Here is a 20,440-nt window from a genome sequence, read left to right as displayed (position 1 = left end):
GTATTCGATTTTGTAAATGCACCAAAATTTTGTGCATTTCTTATTGCTAAACATTTAGATCTTTTGTTTTCAATATTACAAATAATGCTGCAATATGCATCATTGTATATATCTCCTAAATAAATTCCTATAATGGGAATTGCTATCTCAAAGGATACACATTTTAAAAACTTTTCTTACATTGTTAAGTAATGATTGAAATTTATATCAGTGACCAAGCTAACTAATAAGGTTTGTTATAGTAGAAATTTTTTATTTATTGTCAGGTTACTAGGCAAAAAAAAAAGCTATTTTGTTTTAATCTTCCTTTCTTTCATTATTGAAAAATGTATGCTTTTTCTCATGTTTCCATGTTTGGGAATTATTTGAACATATCCTTTGTCAATTTTTTCTTGGAGAAAATGTATTTTTTCTTTTTAGAAGTTCTTTAAAGATATCAATTGCTTACAGTAAATATGGCAAATATGGCCTGCAACTTGTGACTTTCAATCTTGTTTATATGCTTCTGGGCTAAGTTTAAAATTTTTGTAGTTAGAGTACCAATCCTTGTAATATTTTCTTCTTTTTATGTTTGTATCAGGATGTATTCAAACTCATGGCACATTTTAAATATCTGCAAATCAGGAGGTTCACCTTTGGAAGGGACCAATTGCTGAGAATAGTGATTTATTATCAATATACAGAAAGAGTAATTGTATTTTTAAAAGCACAAAAATGTTAAAATCCTTGAAGAGTCCTTTGTAAGAGCAATGCAAAAGATTTATGGTACATCTGTGTAATATTCACTTCATAATTGCACCTTACTCTACTTCTCAAAATCTTGTATTGATCTGTGCAATAGGCTTGAGAGTATCAGAGTAGGAATGCAAGAATCAGCAGGATCAAGTCCAAGAGGAAGGAAGCCAGACAGTTCTATAAGACCCAATGTGAAAGGATGTACAGAACAGAATTTATTAGAGTGTTAAAAAATTCCCCCAAATGAATGGGTTTTTAAAGAATCTACTTTTAAAAGCCAAAATTATCCAGAATATTTCAACTGAAAGTATGCATGTATGTGTGTAAATATATTATATATACAAACATATGTATGTATACACACAGACACATTTTGAATAAAAGACTCTAATCATATGAAAGTTTAGTTTTATTATAGGCATTTTATGCAAATGTTTCAGTGCTTCTTGCTATTTATATAATCTATTAGCAAGGCAGTCAGTTACAGTTCAAATGAGAAAGTATAAACAAAATTATATACTTCATCAAAAACAAATCTGCCTGAAATCCTTTTATAAATTCTAGAATGCAATTAAAACCATTATCTGCACCCCCCACCCCGTATTTGATGATGTTGTTTCTATTTATCTTCCTGTAATTATAATGTCTCTGAAGATTCTGAACTTGATGAAATAATGTTCAATTGTGGAAGAAAATGTTAAGCAGATAACTACATGTTCCAATAAGCACTTGCTTTGTAAATTTGATTAAATGCCATATTTAAAAAATATATATTAAAAAAATATTTAACATCTCATAACAGTTCACTAGCGCTTTGCTCCAGCCTGGACACTGACCAATGAAAAATAAATGCCTTTCTGTGCCAGCAGCTGTTGATGTGTGCCGTGCTCCTTGACCTTGCCGTTCTGAAACACCACGATCATGTCTGCGTTCTGGATGGTGGACAGGCGGTGAGCGATCACAATGCAGGTGCGGCCTTCTCTGGCTTTGTCCAGGGCTTCCTGGACAACCTGTTGATGAGAGTTACACAACTTAATTCTGATAATAACCTCTCTGTAACAAGCCCCACAATTTTTCAATATGTCCTCCTTAAATGGTTGGTGCCAATGAAATACAACAGATTTTAGAAACTGAGGGCTCTCTCATACCAGAAGATAACTGACCCCCAGTTTGGATTGCTTCTGAGACACTAGGTTATTGTTCTTAAAGGTATAGCAGTAAACACAGTTCATCCAATCATTTAAAAATATTTCCAAATGTGCCTCGCCATACAACTTTCCTAAAAGCATCTCTCCAATCTAGCACTGCAGCAAAAGGGCCAAACTCAGCCTCCTTGAATTTTAGAATTTTTAAGACAGAAGACATAATCCCTCTTGTTCAGATAGCTGAATTTTTAACCTTTTCTCAAACTGCAAATGATCATCAACATTTATCTTAAGGTACAGCCAGATTTGAACTTTACCCTACCCTCATCCCTCTTCATGCAGTTGCCAAAGAGACGCTGCCAGCAGAGGTGGGAATGAGTCTCCTGAATGCAGCATCTTAGATGAACACAAAGTGAGGCAGAGCTGCTATTTTGAAGCCTAAGTGCTCTAAGACTAATCTGTTTGTATCCTCTTAACTCTCCTAAATAACAGCTACAGAAAGACTTCAAATGCTGCTGACATAAGCAACAATCTTTCTGGCTAAATTTTGTTCAGAGAAACGTGTAAATTTACACCTTTCAAGGAAAATCAATTCGAGTGTGGATGAACCCAGTGTAAATTCTCACCTTTTCACTTTCTGTGTCCAGAGCTGACGTGGCCTCATCCAAAAGCAAAATGTGTGGCTGTCTCACAAGGGCGCGAGCTATGGCAATGCGCTGCTTCTGCCCACCAGAGAGTTGAGTTCCTTTGTCTCCGACTCTGGTGTTGTATTTCTGTAAACAGAGTTTGGTTATTATGAAAGCAGAACTGATGATAAAGTTCAAACACACAAATTACTCACAGAAAACAGGAAAATTTTCTGATGGGATAATTGGAAAAATTTAGGTTCAGAAGTTAAGGATGAGCTCATGGAGTGTTAAACAATAAAAAGCCCTAGATGCTAAGTTTAATCATTCTGATAAAAGACATTTGGGCCTTAAAATAAGCTATTTAGTATAAATATGCCAGAATTTTTATAAAAAATAATATTGTTGCCATCATCTTATCTTTCATCTTCTGGTTTCATTATATTTGGGACAAAGATGGGTAGGAAAAAGGAAATGTGATTTGTTAACAGGTGGTACATAATAATTGAAGCTCATCCTATTTATAACCAGCAGGTGACGCCCTCTGCATGATTTTAAAGTGAGGAAAGGAAAATTCCTGAGATTTTAGTCTTTTGGTGTCTTTATGAAACTATTCCCAACACCTAAATAATTTATTGGATATCAAGGAATCCCATTTTGATATCCAACTTACACCTGGAGACTAAAATTCACCTTCTATGTAGAGTTGCCTGTTTTTATTTGCTGTATCGGGCAAACCTAGTTCTGTGGTGTTCAGAACAAGGTCTTCCCCTTAGATGGAGTGAGAAGACCCCTGGCAAGGTTTTGGCAGATGCTCCTGGTGGCTCCACCCCTGAGCTGTGGCTGCCTCAGGTAGCAGGTGCATGGAAGCATGTCTCCTGTGAGTGCAGGGTAGAGCACTGATTCTGTTGAGGCAGAGTGGAGCAGCAATGTAACTCTACAGGAAGGAGGGCAATAAGCAGCCTTCTGCAGGGTAAAGTAAACCCCAGTACTAGACACTTAGGAGAAGTGGGACCTTATAGATAATAGGACTTAAGTGTGCTAGTCTGGGCACTGCCCAAGACAGTCATTATGTCTACAGGTGTGCTTTGTGTGCCAGAGACCACAAGTCCAGAAAGAAGGTCCCTGAGGTAGATAAACATGAGAGGGACAGGATATATTTAAAGAGCTGATAATTGTTATCCTTTGTATTTGTGTTTTGTAGCCTGCATCAGTCTCAGCTGGGCTGTTAGAATGCAGACTCTACCTCCAAAGTGTCTTATTCAGCAGAGCTAGGGGAGGCCTCGAAATCTGCATTTCTAACAAGTTCCCATGCAATGCTGACCCATGTTCAAAATTTGAGAATCACTGTGGTATGCTGATTTTTAAGTCCTTTGGGTATAGACCAAGGAGTGGGATAACTAGGTCAAATGATAGTTCCATTCCAAGTTTTCTGAGGAATCTCTATATTGCTTTCCAAAGTAGTTGCACCAATTTGCAGTGCCACCAGCAATGTGTGAGTATATAGCAGCTCAATTCACAATAGCTAAACTGTGGAAACAACCTAGATGCCCATCAATAGTTGAATGGATAAAGAAACTATGGTATATATACACAATGGAACATTACTCAGCATTAAAAGAGAATAAAATTATGATATTTGCAGGTAAATGAATGGAGCTGGACAATATTATGCTAAGTGAAGTAAGCCAATCCCCAAAACCAAAGGCCGAATGTTTTTTCTGATTAGTAGATGCTGATCCATAATGGGGAGGGGAGCATGGGAAGAATGGAGAAGCTTTGGATTGGGCAAAGGAGAGGGTAAGGATGAAAAGAGGCATTGGGCAGGAAAGACAGTGGAATGAAACAGACATCATTACCCTAGGTACATATATGATTACATGAATGGTGTGACTCTACATCGTATACAACCAGAGAGTTGAAATGTTCTGCTCTATTTGTGTACAATAAATTGAAATGTATTCTGCTGTCATGTATACCTAAGTAAAACAAATTTTTAAAAATGGAGAAAAAAATTGAGGACCACTGACTTTTCATTAGTAAAGGGTTTGGAATTCTATACTTTAAGGGTTCTAGCCTCAAGAAGAGTCAACTAGACTATTAAAAGAGGAGAGGGAACCGTGCCTCCTTCTTGGGGGCCTGTGGTTGAGAGTTACAGTAACTGAAGAAGAGCTCAAGAAAAGAGAAATCTTAGGAGGAGTTAGGGCTACCCAGTGCTACCATCTTTCCCCTAGGTGACTGTCTTCCTCATCAGTTTGAGGCTATTGGACTTTATTTTTTAGAGGGTACTTCCTCATAATAAAGAACATAACTAATGATAATGGGAAAGAGTAGATTAGCTAGGTTGAGATGCATTTCAAAATACAGGACCTAAGAGGGCCTAAGAGATGGTGAGAGATCTAGTGATCAACTTCCTGCAGGGATTCAAAGGATGGACATAGGACAATGGCCCAGGGAAGTTTTGAATAATCAACCCAATAAATGGAGCTTGGGGTCTACAGAATATACAATGATTGAAGTTTACATGACACCAGATGGCTCTTAGAGACAGTCATCTTCCCACATGGGTCCTGCTCTCTGTTGGCCCTAACTCCAGAGAGTGAGGCTGGAAGCTTAGAGGATAGCCTCAAGAGGCAGAAGTAAGAGAAATGGAGGAGAGAAGTGGGGAGGCATGATACTTCCTTGGCAAGACAAGATGCAGCACATCCACAGGTGGAGACAGGCCCTGTACTTGAATTTGGAGGGAAAGGCCTCCCAGATATTGTACAGAAGGGGGTAGAACTTCCGACCTAGAAGCTGAAGAATTGCTTTAGATCTGTTCCTCTTGGGAAATTCTTTTCTCCTAAATCCAAATCCATACAACACTTTCACCTTTTCTTTATGTGGAGAATCAGATGATGAAGTAAACATAACATCTGACCAGGACAGGAAGTATGGCTACATACTTATATACAGGTGTGTGGGGGGTGTGTTTTGGTTGCTAATTTCTTCTCTTCACCTTTAGGAAACCAGCTCTTTAGAATCAAATGATAGGGGCTGAGACGTATGGGCCAGGGTTGCTACATGCTCCTGGGATCTTAATTTGGAGAGAGACTTACATCAGGCAGTGATTCAATGAAGTGGTGTATGTTGGCCTCCTTGGCTGCTCTCACGATCTCTTCCTGTGACACGACCCGGCTATTGTCTCCGTAGGCGATGTTCTCTCCAATACTGCAGTCGAACAGGATGGGCTCCTGGGACACAATGCCCAGGTGTGCTCGGAGCCACTGGACATTCAGTTGTTTTATATCTTTGCCGTCCAGCAGCTGAAAGCAAAAGTTCACAGGGCAACTTTAGGATCAGTGCACTTTTGAATTCAGCAAAGTAGAAATCATCATTTCATACAGCAAAACTAAAAAGTTACTGTGAGATTAAGGAAAGGGTTTTTGTTTGTTTGTTTGTTTGTTTTAATTTGGATTGCAAAACTTAATCCAAAAAGATCATCATTGTACAAAAAGATCATCTTTGAGAGAATGTCATGTTATCTTTTTACCTTGGTTTCTGGTATATGCACTAATAGAATAATGTCCCCATTCTCTAAGATATTAATGTCCTAAATCCAAGAAACCCGTGAATATATTACGTTACACATGTCAGAGGCATTAGAGTAGCAGATGGAATTAGGCTGCTAATCAGCTAACCTTAAAATAAGGCGATTATCCCGGCTTATCTTGGTGAGCCCAATGTAATCATCAGGGTTCTTAACAGTGGGAGAAGGAGGCAGGGGATCACCAGAGCAGTGCAGTATGAAGAGACTTGGTCAGTCATCGCTGGCGTTCAAGATAGAGAAAGGAGCCACAAGTTGAAAAGGCAAGAAAATGGATTTTCCCTTGGAGTTCCCAGAAGGAACACAATTCAGCTGACATCCTGAATTTAGCTTGGTGAAATTATTTTGGACTTCTGACTTCCAAAATTATAAGATATTAAATCTGTGTTAAGCCACCACATTTATGACGATCATTTATGGCAACCCAGGAAACTAAGATGATGTCTGATACTTCTGGGTTGTATCCTGGCATCCTTTTATTTTCACATCTCAATTTTTTCACAGAAAAAGTGTTCAGCATCAGAATGGAAATAAATAACAATTATGACCACATAATAGTTTTGTATATAAGGTTTCTGATCTGACTTGGGTTTAAATGGCTAAATGGAATAGAACCAAGCTTGGCAAGGTAACTACTGTATCTCTCCATAGTTGTTGATACTGGGGAAAAGAATTAATTTCTTTTAGTTTCCTGTGGGAAAAACATAAATAATGATGATTCACAGATTCACAAAATCAAGGATTAAATAAGATCTTTTGGGCCCTGCTTGGCATAGCACCAGACACAGAGTAAAGGGCTCAAGGGCTGAGAGCAGTTTGTAACTGTGTAGGTGATGCACTTGGAAGTACAGAGGATGAATACTGAGCCCCAGGAGGAGGAAAGGAAAGGCTGCCCTTTCCCTAGGATCCAGTTCCCTAGATTATCCTGCAGAAGACTGGGAAGGACCCTTTATAACCTTGCTGATGAAAAGCCTTACTCTCTGATCAAGATATGCCTATTGAATAGATCTGCTCTGCAAGAGAACTCCTGGCATTCAAATGAGAGAGCTGTTCACGACCTCTGAAGATGAGAGCAGTGACTCAGCTTTGAGCTTTGCCAATGCAGTGATAAGTATTTACTGAGCCACACACACACTCTGTGTCCTGTGTGGCTGGTTGGGGGCCTCTGGGAGATTGCTGGTCAGAGGTAAGGTAGATAGATCCTTGCTGTAGGAACACAGCTTCTGCCTACAATGCTGGCAGGTACAGGGACAGAAAACACAGCCATGACCTTATTTAGTACCAAGCCCAGTTGCCATGGAGATCATTCTGAGCATTTATGCTCCAGGCTTTCTTACAGTGCGAATAAGTGAGGGTGGAAAAATAGAGGCTGGTGAAAGGCAATAAAAACCATGCAAGGATGTGGTTAAGGAGCAAATCTTATTAGATGGAATACTGTACTTGAGAAATGGAAATCTGAGGAAAGAAAGACCTTAAAAAAATATTTCAGGCTTCTACCCCCGGGAGGAAAACAGATACTATCTAATATAATCATAGGCAAGTCTGAATAATCTCAGTATTAATGAAGAAATTCATTACACTGAATATGATAAACTCTAGGGCCCTGCACAATCCTAGAATTGCAAACTATATAAAATCTGTGTTAATTGAAGAATCCTTTAAGGAAAACATATTTAGAAGCCCAGAATGTAAAACAGGTGAAAGCACAATTTCATTGGCTGAGACATGGCTGTGGTCTGTGGGAAGACCAAGGAACTCTAGGGAATTTGTTGAAAACTGCTTAAAGGACTGTGGCCTAAACAAAAGCATAACCAAGAAAGGAAACATTGGCAAGAAATAATGTGAGGCCAAATTACAATGACTAGCTACCTCTATTGGAAAGTATCAAATGTACCATTTGCTTTTATTAGTGCAAAGTTCAAATGTTAAATACATACTTTTTTATGCATATGTACTCTGAAATAATAATAAATTTTAAAATCAAGCACGGATAATATTGTAAATTCTATGACAAGCATGTTTCATATATTCTCATTTAATCTGCACAACTCCTTTCAGGAGGTAGCTATGATTTTAATCTGTATCTTATAGACAAGGAAATGAGCAAAGTTAAGTGACCTCGACAAGGTCACACAGTCCAAGTAGTAATTAAGGGCACCTGGGTTGGATTTAATTGGATTTAAACACTATGGGATGGATTTGGTAACAAATGTCTCATAATTAAAGATTATTTTCTGTCCTCTCTGAGAATGCCTCCATCTTGGCCCAGGTACCTCCTGGGTTATAACCAAACAATGATGAGGGGCTTCTAGCTGTATCCTAGAACCATGGTGCAAGGGATGGACCAGAGAAGGGAGAAAGACATGTTTGGAGAGGGCTCAAGCTAATAAAGTCCCCTTAAACGCATGTTAATCCTGATACCTGAATAGTGTTCTCATGGGAGGGAGGCCAGCATGTCCGGAAGTTCTTCACTATAAGCATTTATGGCAAATTGTCTAAAAAGAAAGGGCCCCAAATCTTTATGGCCCCAGTATTGAGATTTTGTTGAACTTCTTTTTCATTTGAAGTACATATTTATTTTGGAACTTTATTTTTGGATTTGAAATTTTGTTTTCTTTAATAGAATTCTTAGAATTGTATAACTTTCGGGTCTCACAAACTTGGGTCCTCTCCTCTTAACAATTTTGTAGCGTGATTTTTAAAGATTCTGGACAATTTGGCCTAAACTTTCCTTCAGATTTACCAGTTCAGCAGTTCTCAAACTATAGAATCACCTGAGTATAAAAACAGTCACCCTGGCCTACTTGACTGATCCTGTGTGGCTGTGTTCTTTACTAGCTCTCTAGGCCATTCTAATACACACCACGGTTTGAGAATCACCATTCCAGGTCAAGGTTTCTCAATGTATGATAGAAGGCCCGCTGATGATCATGGGAATTTCTCATTTTCAGGGTGCTCCTCTGGTTTAACTCCTTTTTTCAATGCTTATGATTAAGCAATGCTAAAATCTGCAGAGTCATTTGTACACAGCAATAAGAACTAAATGATACTAATCTTCCTGCCAAATTATTAAGGGCTACTAATTGATATTTATAAAGAAAGCTTGGCATATTTACTTGAGTTTATTGGGGGCACTTCTGCTAAGAAGTCTGGCTGCTGTGCATCACTTGGCAGTATTTTAAGGCTCTAGTACAAATGTAATGGAGCAGATAATGGACATCCTTGCAATACATGAGGACTCTTTGTTTTCAGTGCTCTCTTGAGATAATTATTGTCCTATGCACTCAGCATCCATTTCCACGTTCTTCTGTGTCAGCCTGTCCATATATCAAGGGACTAGAAGGCTAAAAACTCTTTCCCAGGCTTCCTGGATTCTGGAAATGAGTTGGGTCTATCATTGAGATTCACTGTGTAAAATCTGGGAGGCAGAGCTTACTCTCCATTAGCAGCAGGGACAAACTAACACATGGGTTAGGGCAGATGGAAGTTTTTGTAATAGCCAGACTCAAGTCTTGTGTCTTTACGTATGGAATAACTATGGCATTAGCATAATTTTCTGCAACTTCCTCATCATAGGATCACAGCTGTAGTACTGTGATTTGGAAACCTGGGAGTAGGCTATTCTATTTTCACTTTTTCAGACCTTCCAAGGAGTAAGCACCTAATTCCCTTTATTAAATACTTATCTCCTTGAAATACCTAGAGTGATTTTTGCTTCCTACACTAAACTATAACTAATATCACCCTCTTTAAGTTATGCTGTGCTTATGTTTATGCACTTGTAAAATAATAATTAATTTATTCTCTTCTTATTATTTTACTGTTGACTATTGTTTTCAACTCAAACATTTTATTACCGCCAAGTGTCTCTTCCACTGGAAAGTGTTTATGAGTACGCTGGCTGTACAATTTTTAAAATTCTTCATACATAATAATAAAAGCTTGAGAATCATTACTCTTACTGAATTCCCTATTTCAGCAGAATAGGCCTCTATTTTCACTGAGATCAAATCACTTACCAAGCGCAGCTTCCATTATGTCTTCCTCTGAACACTACCTTGACTGCTCACGTATATGCAAATCCTATTTTCCCCTTAAAAACAGCCCTAGACCTAACTTCTTTTTAAATCTAATGCATGGAAGCATATGACCCATCTCAGTTAAAGTCTTTGAGGGCAAACACAGTCCTATAATTATTAGAGCACAATGTTTAACATGCTATTTAATAACCATCTGTAAGGATCTTAATCAGAGACTCAGAACTAACATTTTCTCCCGAGTGCTTCAAAATTTCAGTGATGACTTTATTTAGAATCCTCTGTTCAAACTTTAGCCACAAAATTGAAACACAAAATCAGAATTCACAGAAAACAGAAAAGTAAAAATTAGAAACAAAGTCTTGGTATCTATTAAAAAAAGAGACTGAGTAAAGCCATAGCTATCTTTAAATACAGTAAAAAATATTTCTGAGTGATTGATTGCTATGGGGAAGTAAAAAAGGGCCCTGGATATAGGCTGAAATTCATTTCAGTCATTAATGCAATGAGGCTCAATATGGCGTTGGTGGGCATCAGTCTGACTATTGGTCAGTGCCCACAACATGAGTTATTAAAAATTTTGAACATTACCTCTGAGTACAACCCATAACTAAATGCCTACGTAATAAAAATTTTTTGCTCTAAATTCTGTTTCCTCCCAATCTGGCTCTTTTTCTGCCCTTATTTTAGTCATTTAAATTCACTACTCTCTTCAGATTCCTATCTCATACCCAGCACCCGTAGAGGCACTCAGTTTTACTGAATGAATAATTCTGACTCTTCATTCATCTTTTTAGTTCAGAAAACAAAAGGTCATTCCTCCATATTCTTTATCCATTCCCAAATGTGCCAATAGTAGTCTATATTTTGTCTTGGAAGATGTTTCAATGTCCTCTTTACCCCAGTAGTATTATCTCATCTTTTGGCCATAAAAATGCTCCAGATTCTCACTCCCAAATGTGTTCCTTGGACTCTGCCCATTCAGGTTATTGTTCTAATTTGTCTCTCTTTCATCTTTGATCTTTTTAATAGTTTACACTGAAATCTCTCTTTCCCCTCCTAACCATCCTTCAGTCATGCTTACCTGTTTTCTATTATCCCCACTTAAGTGCAAGTATAAAGTGTCAGAAATAGCTCATTAATTGCCAGATCCTATCATGTCTTCTCAGTCCTCATCTTATCCAGTCTCTGCATAGCTTCTGTCCTTGCTGACCATATTCTCCTGCTTGAAACAAGACTATCCTTGGCTTTCGTCTCACTTGCCTCTCCTAGTGTCCCCTTTGACTTTATGGATATTTCACTTTTTTGCTGGCTCTTCTCACATCAGCTAAAATCTCATCATAGCAAGGGAGATGGGTAGTGAGAAGGCAGCTCAGAAAGCAGGATAGAGAGGCAGTGTTGAGAGGGAGGCTAAAGAAGGTGGCGGGGCACATGACCCAGCTTGGACCCCAACCTAGGCTGTCACTCTTTATTTAAGAAGAGCTATTGTTTAAAGGTTTGAAACCCCTGGGTTTGTCATCAAGAATGAAACACACCCAGTCACTGAGACAATGAAAAAATCAGAAATCAGCTGAATACGAAAGTGTGCTTACCACTGTCCCGGCCAAGGGGTCGTAGAATCGCTCGAGGAGCTGGACTACTGTGCTCTTCCCACAGCCACTGCTGCCCACCAGAGCCAGTGTCTGGCCCTTCTTTACCTGGAGGCTCAGCCCCTGAAGAACTGGGATGTTTGGTCGCGTGGGATAGTTGAACATGACTTCATCAAATGTCACATTTCCTTCCAACATAGGCTAAAATGGGAAGAGCAACAGTAAATTCGATGGCCTCAGTCATATCATCAAAACACAGGATAGAACTAACTTCCTTTACCACCAGGTGTCAGAAAAGAGTGAACAACTGTGACAGTTAAGCTTCACCTCAAACTGCTAGAATGTAATAAATAAGATCTAAAAGAGTCAAGGCTTGTATAGTAGGAATTGTTAACACAATACAAATGTATGACACAAATGTGTAACTCAAATCTGTTCCCCCAGAAAATGTGTACATAAAAAAAGAACCCAACCTCATTAGTAGGATTTGCTTATAAAGTGGGCAGTATTCTTATCTCCCTGTGATTTGGTTACATAAAAGTACTAGATGTTAAGATTTATTATTAGCATTTATTAAAATAAACCAATGATTTGAAAACTTTGTATTATCACTAGCATACCAAAAAGCCCAAATTTTATTAAATTTCCTCTGGATATTTTCATTCAGGAGTTAGGAACAAATTATATATTTGAAAGAGCAAACTCACTGGCTTTAGGCCTTCCGTGCTATAGCTGTCAATCGCTGGGATTTTCTCAATGATCATGATGATATGGGATGCTGACACTTTGGCTTTGGTATAGTCAGGAGCAAATGAACTGACCTGCCCGACAGCCATGGCACCAAAGACAATAGCTGAAAATACCCTGGAGAACAAAAGGCAGAACATGTCACATGGGGAAGGCTGTAAACTGCCCCTCTCTGACCAGGGAGTGCCAACTCAAATAATTATGAAACAGAAGTTAAAAAAATAAAACAAACACTTATAAGTTCATGTCAGTGTGAATGATTGCGAAACAGTCCATTTTATCATCTCTCTCTTTCCCTCTCTCTCTCTCTGTATCTTTATCTTCTTATAGTGTGACCTAAGCTGCACTTCCATTTAAGAAGTGGATTTGTTTTCCTACTCTCTGAATCTAGGTTGGCCTTGTGACGTACTTTGGCCCACAGGATGTGGTGGAAGTCATTGTTGACAGTACCAGGCCTGTGCTTCGGGGCCTTGGTACTTTGTTCTCATGTTTGTGTTCTCTCTCTCTCATTGCTTGTTGCAGAGAGATGAGTGAGCCCAGATAAAATCCACTATATCCAACCCAAATCAGCAGAACTGACCTCCAGATTTATGGGCAATATAAATATCATTCTATGTCACTGGGGTTTAGAGGCTAGTTGTACATAGCATTATTGTGGCAATTGACAAGGAATGTAGTTAGTATTCCTGAAAGGACATCAGATTCTTAGAAAACCTGTGAACTATGCAACAAAGAAAAAGGTCCTCATATACCTGAAATCATGCTGTTTTCACGATACATCTGCTTCCTAATGTGTGACATGGGAATCATAGCCACTTGAGGTTGGAAGGACCTTAGAGGCATTGAATTTGGTTCCCACTGTTTATGCTTGGCTATTTTCCCTAAACTGGCTTTCATCCTCTATTTTAGGAAGTAGTATGTTTGATTAAGTCTATTGTTTAAAATTTCTTTTTAAAACTGAAGGAAAATCTACTTTCTTTTCCACAAGACAGCTTTAAAATAGTTTTGAAAAGGTCCTTCACTTCTTTGATAACTCCTTTTACTGCTCTCCTCTGGAAATGTTCATTAATGTGTCTTTTTAAACAGTAGCTCAAATAAATCACACAGATGGTTAATTTTGTCCTTGCTATCATTGAAACCTGTAGGATCTTTTCCAAATGGGCTGGTTTTAGCCAGATCTCCCCTTTTGTTTACTTACTTGGAAGATTGGTTTTTCAAACTTAAATGCCCAAGTGTCAGGAACTTTAACCAATTCAAAGGCTCAGAGTAAAGCAATATAATCGAATAATTATCTGATCCAAAGGCAAACAGCACCTGCATATCATTTGTCAGGCATACATATTAGAAAGTGGAAATTTTAAATGTTCTGTTAAGCTCATTCTGAATTAACTATAATACATAAACAAGTCAATGCCTAAATAGGACAGAAATGCTATAATAACACATTATATTATCAGGCTGATGTATTCTATGTTCAATGTAAAACTTCATTGCTATTAATTATGTGTGTTGTTAAAGGACAGTGTCTTAGCTTCACCAGTCTAGAAGCTCAGAAAGAAACCCCAATACCAATGATATCCGATTTTGATTTTTAGGTTAAAAATACAAATAGCACCTGCATATCATTTGTCGGACATACAGATTAGAAAGTGGAAACTTAAATGCAAATTTATCCTGGAATCTCCCCAGTTTGAGTACTTTCATCCATGAGTTGCTCTGTTGGAAAACTCTTTAAAAGGAACCTTGCACAGGGTTAAGTTTCTGCCCAAATGCCAAGGCCTTCCTGAGACTTCTGCATTGATTCACTCTACCACATCACAGATTCAGATAGGTCAGGCTATGTGTGTCAGCACTGGGAAGAAAAATTCCTGATAAAACCAGGTTCTTCAAAGGAACACATGGAGGAGACTCTGAGGCAAAAGGCCACTTTCTCAATCACCAAAAGGTTTCCTGCAGGTTCACCATAGAGCTTTCTGCCTAGACACAAAGTATGTTTACCCCAGATTTACCTGCAGAGTTAAACTTCCAATATTAGCTCAATACTTACAACAGAACATTTTCAAATTCCATGTCTCCCCTTTCTATCAAGAAGGCACCAAACCGGAAACAAGCAGCATAGGAAAAATACATCATTGCCTGGGTGAAGGAAAATGTGATTCCAAAGATGTGTGCTTTCCTCAAAGAGTTTCTGAAAAGGAGACATTTGAAAACTTACTTGACTTTCATTTCAGACCTTAAAATATAACTTTTGATGGGTGGGCAATGGGGTGATGAATAAAAATGGATTTAATTTCAAAATAATTAAGTTTGATCCTCATTTTACTTGCTAGTTGCATGAGTTTAGGAAACTAACTTATCTCTAAGTCTCAGTGTCTTCATCTTTTTTTCTTCCCCTACATTATTTTATTGGTGCAGTTATTTTTATTATTTTTTAGATTTTATTGGTACAGTTTTACGTAACAGTGGGATTTGTTGTTACATTTGCATACACACACAATATAACAATATGATTTGGCCAGTATTATTCCCCAGCACTTCCCCACCCCCTTCCTATCTCTCATCCCCTGGTGCCCTTCCTGTATTCCACTAATCCCCCTTTGATTTTCATGAAGATTCCCTCAAGCTTACCACCTTTCTTTTCCTTTTTCTTCTCTAGCTTCTACAATGAGAGAAAATAAAAGACCCTTGACCTTCTGAGTTTGGCTTGTTTTACTTAATATAATCTCAAATTCCATCTGTTTTTCTGCAAATGATATAATTTATAATTTTTTTCTTTATGACTGAGTAAAACTCCATAGTGTGTGTGTGTGTGTGTATATATATATCACTCACATTGTCTTTGTCTTTGTTGATGGACACCCAGGCAGGTTCCATAGTTTGGCTATTATGAATTGTGCTGCTATGAACACGTAAGCGTGTTTCACCATAGTATGATGACTTTAATCTTTAGGATAAATACCTTGGAGTGGAATAGCAAAGTCACATTGTGGTTCTATGCCTGGCCTTTTGACCAGCCTTCATACCAATTTCCATAATGATTGTATTAATTTACAATCCCACAAACAGTGTAAAAGTGTTCCTTTTCCTCCACATTCTCTCCAGCATTTATTATTGTTTGTATTCTTGATGGCTGCCATTCTGTCAATGTCTTCATCTTTATGGCAGGTTTAACTACACCTCAATATGTTGAAGTAAAAATAAACAAAGCCTATGAACTCTGTGAAAAGCCTGCTATGGACTCAGTTGAAAGTTCCCTCTCCCTATTTTAACTACTGGACACAGAACAAATGTGTCCTCTGTAGTGAATATTCATTCCACACATATTTACCCAACATCAATAAGCTGTAGGAACCAAGCTGGGTAACATAGAGGCATGGCACTGCCTTTGGGGACCTAGGAGTTGAGCAAGATAAGTACTTATGTAATAGAGGTACCTTATGAATAATATGGGAAGAAAGAAGCATCACTTTACTCTGGGGGTGTTAGAAAAGATTTTACAAGGGAATTAACGTTCTAGGATTTTCTGAGTGACACAGAACTGGGTGATGCACAGGTGTGGGTAGGAGCAGGTTGGTGAGTGGGCAGTCCTCTGGGTTTCCTAACACCTTTTTCAACCATGATCAATTTTGCTTTTATCTTTGTCATATTGGAGACTTTATTGGTCTCCTTTCTATTTTCATGAGATCACCTTTCTTTATTAGTCCTTCCCCCACACTCTCTTTAGCTTCCACTTCTGAAAGAAAACACACAAACCTTTTCAGAGACAAAGGGTCTGAAAAACAAAAATGTTTGAAAACCTATCAATACAATCCAGCTCTCTCTCCTCTTAGTAGAGAAAAAACTGAGACTCAGAGAGGTTGGGCCCTTTCTGGAATGCCCATATTAAAGGAAGGACAGAAGGCTTCCATTAGGGGAGAAACAAAGAAAGGAATGAAAAATATACTCAGGAAGCACCACTCCTCGGTGTCCCACAGGCACTTTGAATTTCATATGACCTAAAGAGCTTTCATCCCCAACAAAGCAATAATAGGGTCATCGTCTAACTGGGCATCAGAGAGCCATTCCTCAATGCCCTGTTACTCTCCCCTCACATCTGTTACCCACCCTGAGAGGTTCTACCGCAGAGAAGCCCCTGCCTTAATTTGTTTCTGGTCATTACCTCCTGGATACAGGTGCTTCCTATCTGGTACTTTCTCTACTTGAGGCCAATCTTCTGGCCAAAGAAATACTTTGTGAAAACAAATCTGATGATTAAATGCTCCTCACACATCCCTCCAACTCTTCAGTGGTTATTACCTGTATGGTATATGCAAACTCTGTGCATACATATTCTCAAACTTCTGCTCCTGAGTCAAAGAAACAACAGTGCGGAAGTTTTCTATTGCTTCAGTAGCGATCTGTAACAGATATCACCCATCACTAAGAGGCACAAGGACAAACAGGGGCAATTAATTTGAATTCTATAAAGCAGGTTAATAAAATTAATTTTATGATACTATATTATTTTTTATCATTTAGTGTTTACCTATGAACATCTTTTTATGGAAAAGGATACTGAGTAATTTATACAAAAGTTTCAGATTTGGAAGAGACAGAAACTGACTCAATCTTACCTTCTTTATAGAAAGAGAAACCAAGACTTTAAAGTGACTAAGGCACTTGCCTAAAGTCACACAGCGTTACACAGTTTTACAAAATTAACCCAAGAACTTGGTATTTCACACCTTTTGTAGGACTCTTTCTTTTATGATGGTCACATTGAAGTTCACAGTTATTTTATATACTTTATATATTTAAAAAATATAAATGTACATTTATATTTTTCTCTTTGTAACAACTCAAGAATTTTCAGAAAATGTTGAAAAGTCAAGGAATGTATTAAAAAGTTACATATTGATGTATTTTACACATTAGCTTATGTATTGTAATTTTTCCCCTTAAGCATATGCATCTTTAACAAATTAGGGATTGAATTCTAGACTTGCTTATTCACCATTATTATTTTTTACACCATTATTTTTTGCCTTAACAAATATTAAGAATATTTTCCAGGGTCATTAAATATACATTAATAATGGGATTTTAATGGCCACTTAATATTCCTGTCAGGCATTCTTTTATTGTTGTACAATGTTTTCAATTATTTTATTATTAAAACTGTTGTGATAAATGTCCTTGTACCTAAACACTTGCCCATATTGAATGGTTTTCTTAGGAAAAGTTCTTAAAAATGAGATTACTGGGTCAAAGGGAATACACTGTTTTTTTAAGGAACATGGCACATATGGCCAGTTTTTTCCAGAAAGTTTCTATCATTTGGTTATGTTCTAATTACATGTTACTTCCTGAAAAGCTATTTAATTAGGGCGTGGACATCCTTTGCTACCTTTTGGAGTCTGGGTAAAGGGATGTGGAGAATGCAAGAAACACTGGTATACTAAATCAGATTTCAGTCTATGTCACCATGGGACCTTGAGCCACCCCATCTCCTTTTCTTCATCTGTAATGTGAGGGAGTAGATGAGAGGGTCTCTCAATTCCTCAAACTCAAATATAATAGGTCACTAAGATAAGTCACTCAACTATTTAAAATGTTCTTCCTCTCTCTGACCTTTTTACTGGCCAGCTGATTCTAATAAAGGCATTGCATTAATTTACAGTGATTTACAACTGAAACGTTGTAAACATGAAATCTCACTTATTCCTCACGGAATCCTACACCAATTATCTAACTTAAAAGACAACAGCAAATATTTCACAAGACATTAAGTCAGTTTTTGAAGGCTGGTACAAAAAGCTATTCAAAGAAAAAAGTTAATAACATATTCTTAAAAACAAAATCTTATTTAAAATAAAATAAAAAATATTCTCTCTTTCAGTGAGGCAAAGACTGAAGTATGTTTACCAAAAGCTACTTAGAAAGGAAGAAAATTTGCAGATTTAATTTATGTTTTTTATAAGCTTCTTTTACACATTTAAACAATAATGTACACTCATTTTAGAAGATCCTAAAAAATACAGAAAGCATGAAATTAGAGGAAAAATTCACCTTCAAACTCCCCAAAGGCAATCCTTGTTCAGACACATTAGAAATATTTTTAATTATAAGGGTTCAAACAAATAGAAGAGGTTTTCTGGATTAGTAATAACATTCTACAAATTACAGCAATGTATGCTGAAAAGCAGATTTTACTGTAAATTTTAATGTAAAAATTTTAAGAAATATTTCGTGTGTAGTGTTTAAGGCAGGAGTGTCTGTGGCTAGATTATAAATGTCGCTTTTCAGTATATATAAAACTCAATAAAAGGGAGAGTTTGAGGACAGACCTTGCATAGTGAGTAGAACAATATAATCACTTCACAATGTAATCACTTCATCTTAATGCACAATGAAGCAATTAGGAAGAACCTTAATTAGCATCCTGCATCCTCACAGCTTCCTTTATTCCCAGAGTTTCAAACAAAGTCTCAGGAATCACCAGAAGAAAAGAGAACTTCAGTTCAAGGAGAAGTAAATGGCATTGTTTCCCTCACAAAGCATCATGTAGTTGATACTTTTGGAGAAAGGAAAATGCAAATATGCTTCTAGAAAGAAAAACACAAGCAAACCTCCTCACCTTTGTCTTCCTACCTTCAAATAAAATGAAGTTTGATTGTGGCTTTTAATGTTGAAAAGGAAAATGCATCTATTTTATAGAAATGTTCTTAGTCTATATTAATGTGCTAGAACTCTAGAAATCACAGATCACCGACTGAGAGGAGGTTATGAACAGTCTCTGACATCACAGAGATAATACGAGCAGGCCCTGACCCCACACAGTAATGAACAAGCCCTGGCCTCCCACAGACCTGCTCTGGAATGGCAAGCTTGCCCATCTGCTTCAGGGCAAATCCACAGAGGTAGTCCAGGCCCCTATGTATCTTTTGTTTTATTAGGGAAGATAAACCATTTATCCACAAAGAAACAGGAAAGCAACATTAAGGGCTGAGAAATGTCATGAATTAATTCAGATGTAAGAAAAGGCCTCTCAGTAAAGGTACTACATCTGAGAGTTGAATATGTACAGGAAGAAGCCACATCTGTGGGAACCAGACTAGAGTGTTCTAAGAGTTACAAAAAGACCCATGAGACCAGAGCAGCATGACATAGGAGAGTATAGTAAAGGACAAGATTATAGAGGTCATCAGATCCTGCAGGGTTTTACAGACAGGGTAAGATTGAATTTTATTCCAATGCTATTAGAAGCCATTAGAGAGTTTTAAATAGGAGTTAGCATGATCTGATTTGTATTTTTAAGAGATTAGTATACTGACTTTGAGAATAATAAAGACTATAGATGGACAAGAATTGAAGGAGATCAGTTAGGAAAATTGATTTGAAGTTTGATTTGCGACTTTGGGAAAGATATTTGATCTCTTCCAACAGGTGTAACTCAGCAGGGCTACTGAAATGAGCAAACATATGTAGAGCTCTTCGTATAAAGCCCATTTTTAATAAATATTCAATAAATTGTAACCTGAGAATTAGGATCAAATGGGGTTGACTTTCAATATTATGAGAACTGATTGGTGAAGCAACCACCACTTTCGCTATCTGCCTTTGTCCCTCTCCGGAGCCCCCACTGGATTAGAGAATCTCTCACAGTCTGACTTAGAAAATCTACCATATCCACACATACCATTTCCCTTGCATTCTTTCCTCAGCCCTTCTACAGGACTCCAAGAGTCTCATCTCTGATGCACCACCTCAAAGGTGCTGACCTTGGTTTGCAATGATTTAACTTAGGATCTGTCTTCTTCTTTCATAAATAGTCTAAGATTCCCATTCTAAGATTTCACACACCTCAATAAATAATGACATTATTAAAGACTTTTTTGTTTACATTTTGCTCTAGATTTTTCCAGCTTTTATTCAAATAAAGAGTCAACACCATAGGAGAAAAGAAACACAAGGCATAGGATTTCCCCAGGCTGGT

At 37.6% G+C, this 20,440-nt stretch overlaps 1 protein-coding gene across 2 annotated transcripts in view; it reads right to left on the bottom strand.

Annotated features, from left to right (window-relative positions):
• Nucleotides 1-1,126: 1,126 nt before the first annotated feature.
• Abcb1 (ATP binding cassette subfamily B member 1) overlaps nt 1,127-20,440 on the bottom strand; it is a 178,647-nt gene continuing 159,333 nt past the window's right edge. For both annotated transcript variants that reach the window (XM_015502348.2, XM_048785451.1), the window contains exons 22-28: nt 16,762-16,862; nt 14,513-14,653; nt 12,426-12,582; nt 11,722-11,919; nt 5,605-5,811; nt 2,507-2,653; nt 1,127-1,745 (exon numbers count right to left, since the gene is read on the bottom strand). In XM_015502348.2, coding sequence (XP_015357834.1) covers nt 1,542-1,745; nt 2,507-2,653; nt 5,605-5,811; nt 11,722-11,919; nt 12,426-12,582; nt 14,513-14,653; nt 16,762-16,862 — 1,155 coding nt within the window. In that variant the 3' untranslated portion in view covers nt 1,127-1,541. The remainder of the gene's footprint in view (nt 1,746-2,506; nt 2,654-5,604; nt 5,812-11,721; nt 11,920-12,425; nt 12,583-14,512; nt 14,654-16,761; nt 16,863-20,440) is intronic.

The sequence above is a fragment of the Marmota marmota genome, unplaced genomic scaffold (genome assembly GCF_001458135.2).
Source record: "Marmota marmota marmota unplaced genomic scaffold, marMar, whole genome shotgun sequence".
In the NCBI taxonomy this organism is placed as follows: Eukaryota; Metazoa; Chordata; class Mammalia; order Rodentia; family Sciuridae; genus Marmota; species Marmota marmota.
Note: the sequence above shows the minus strand (reverse complement) of the source record. Positions and strands in the feature narration are given on the sequence as shown.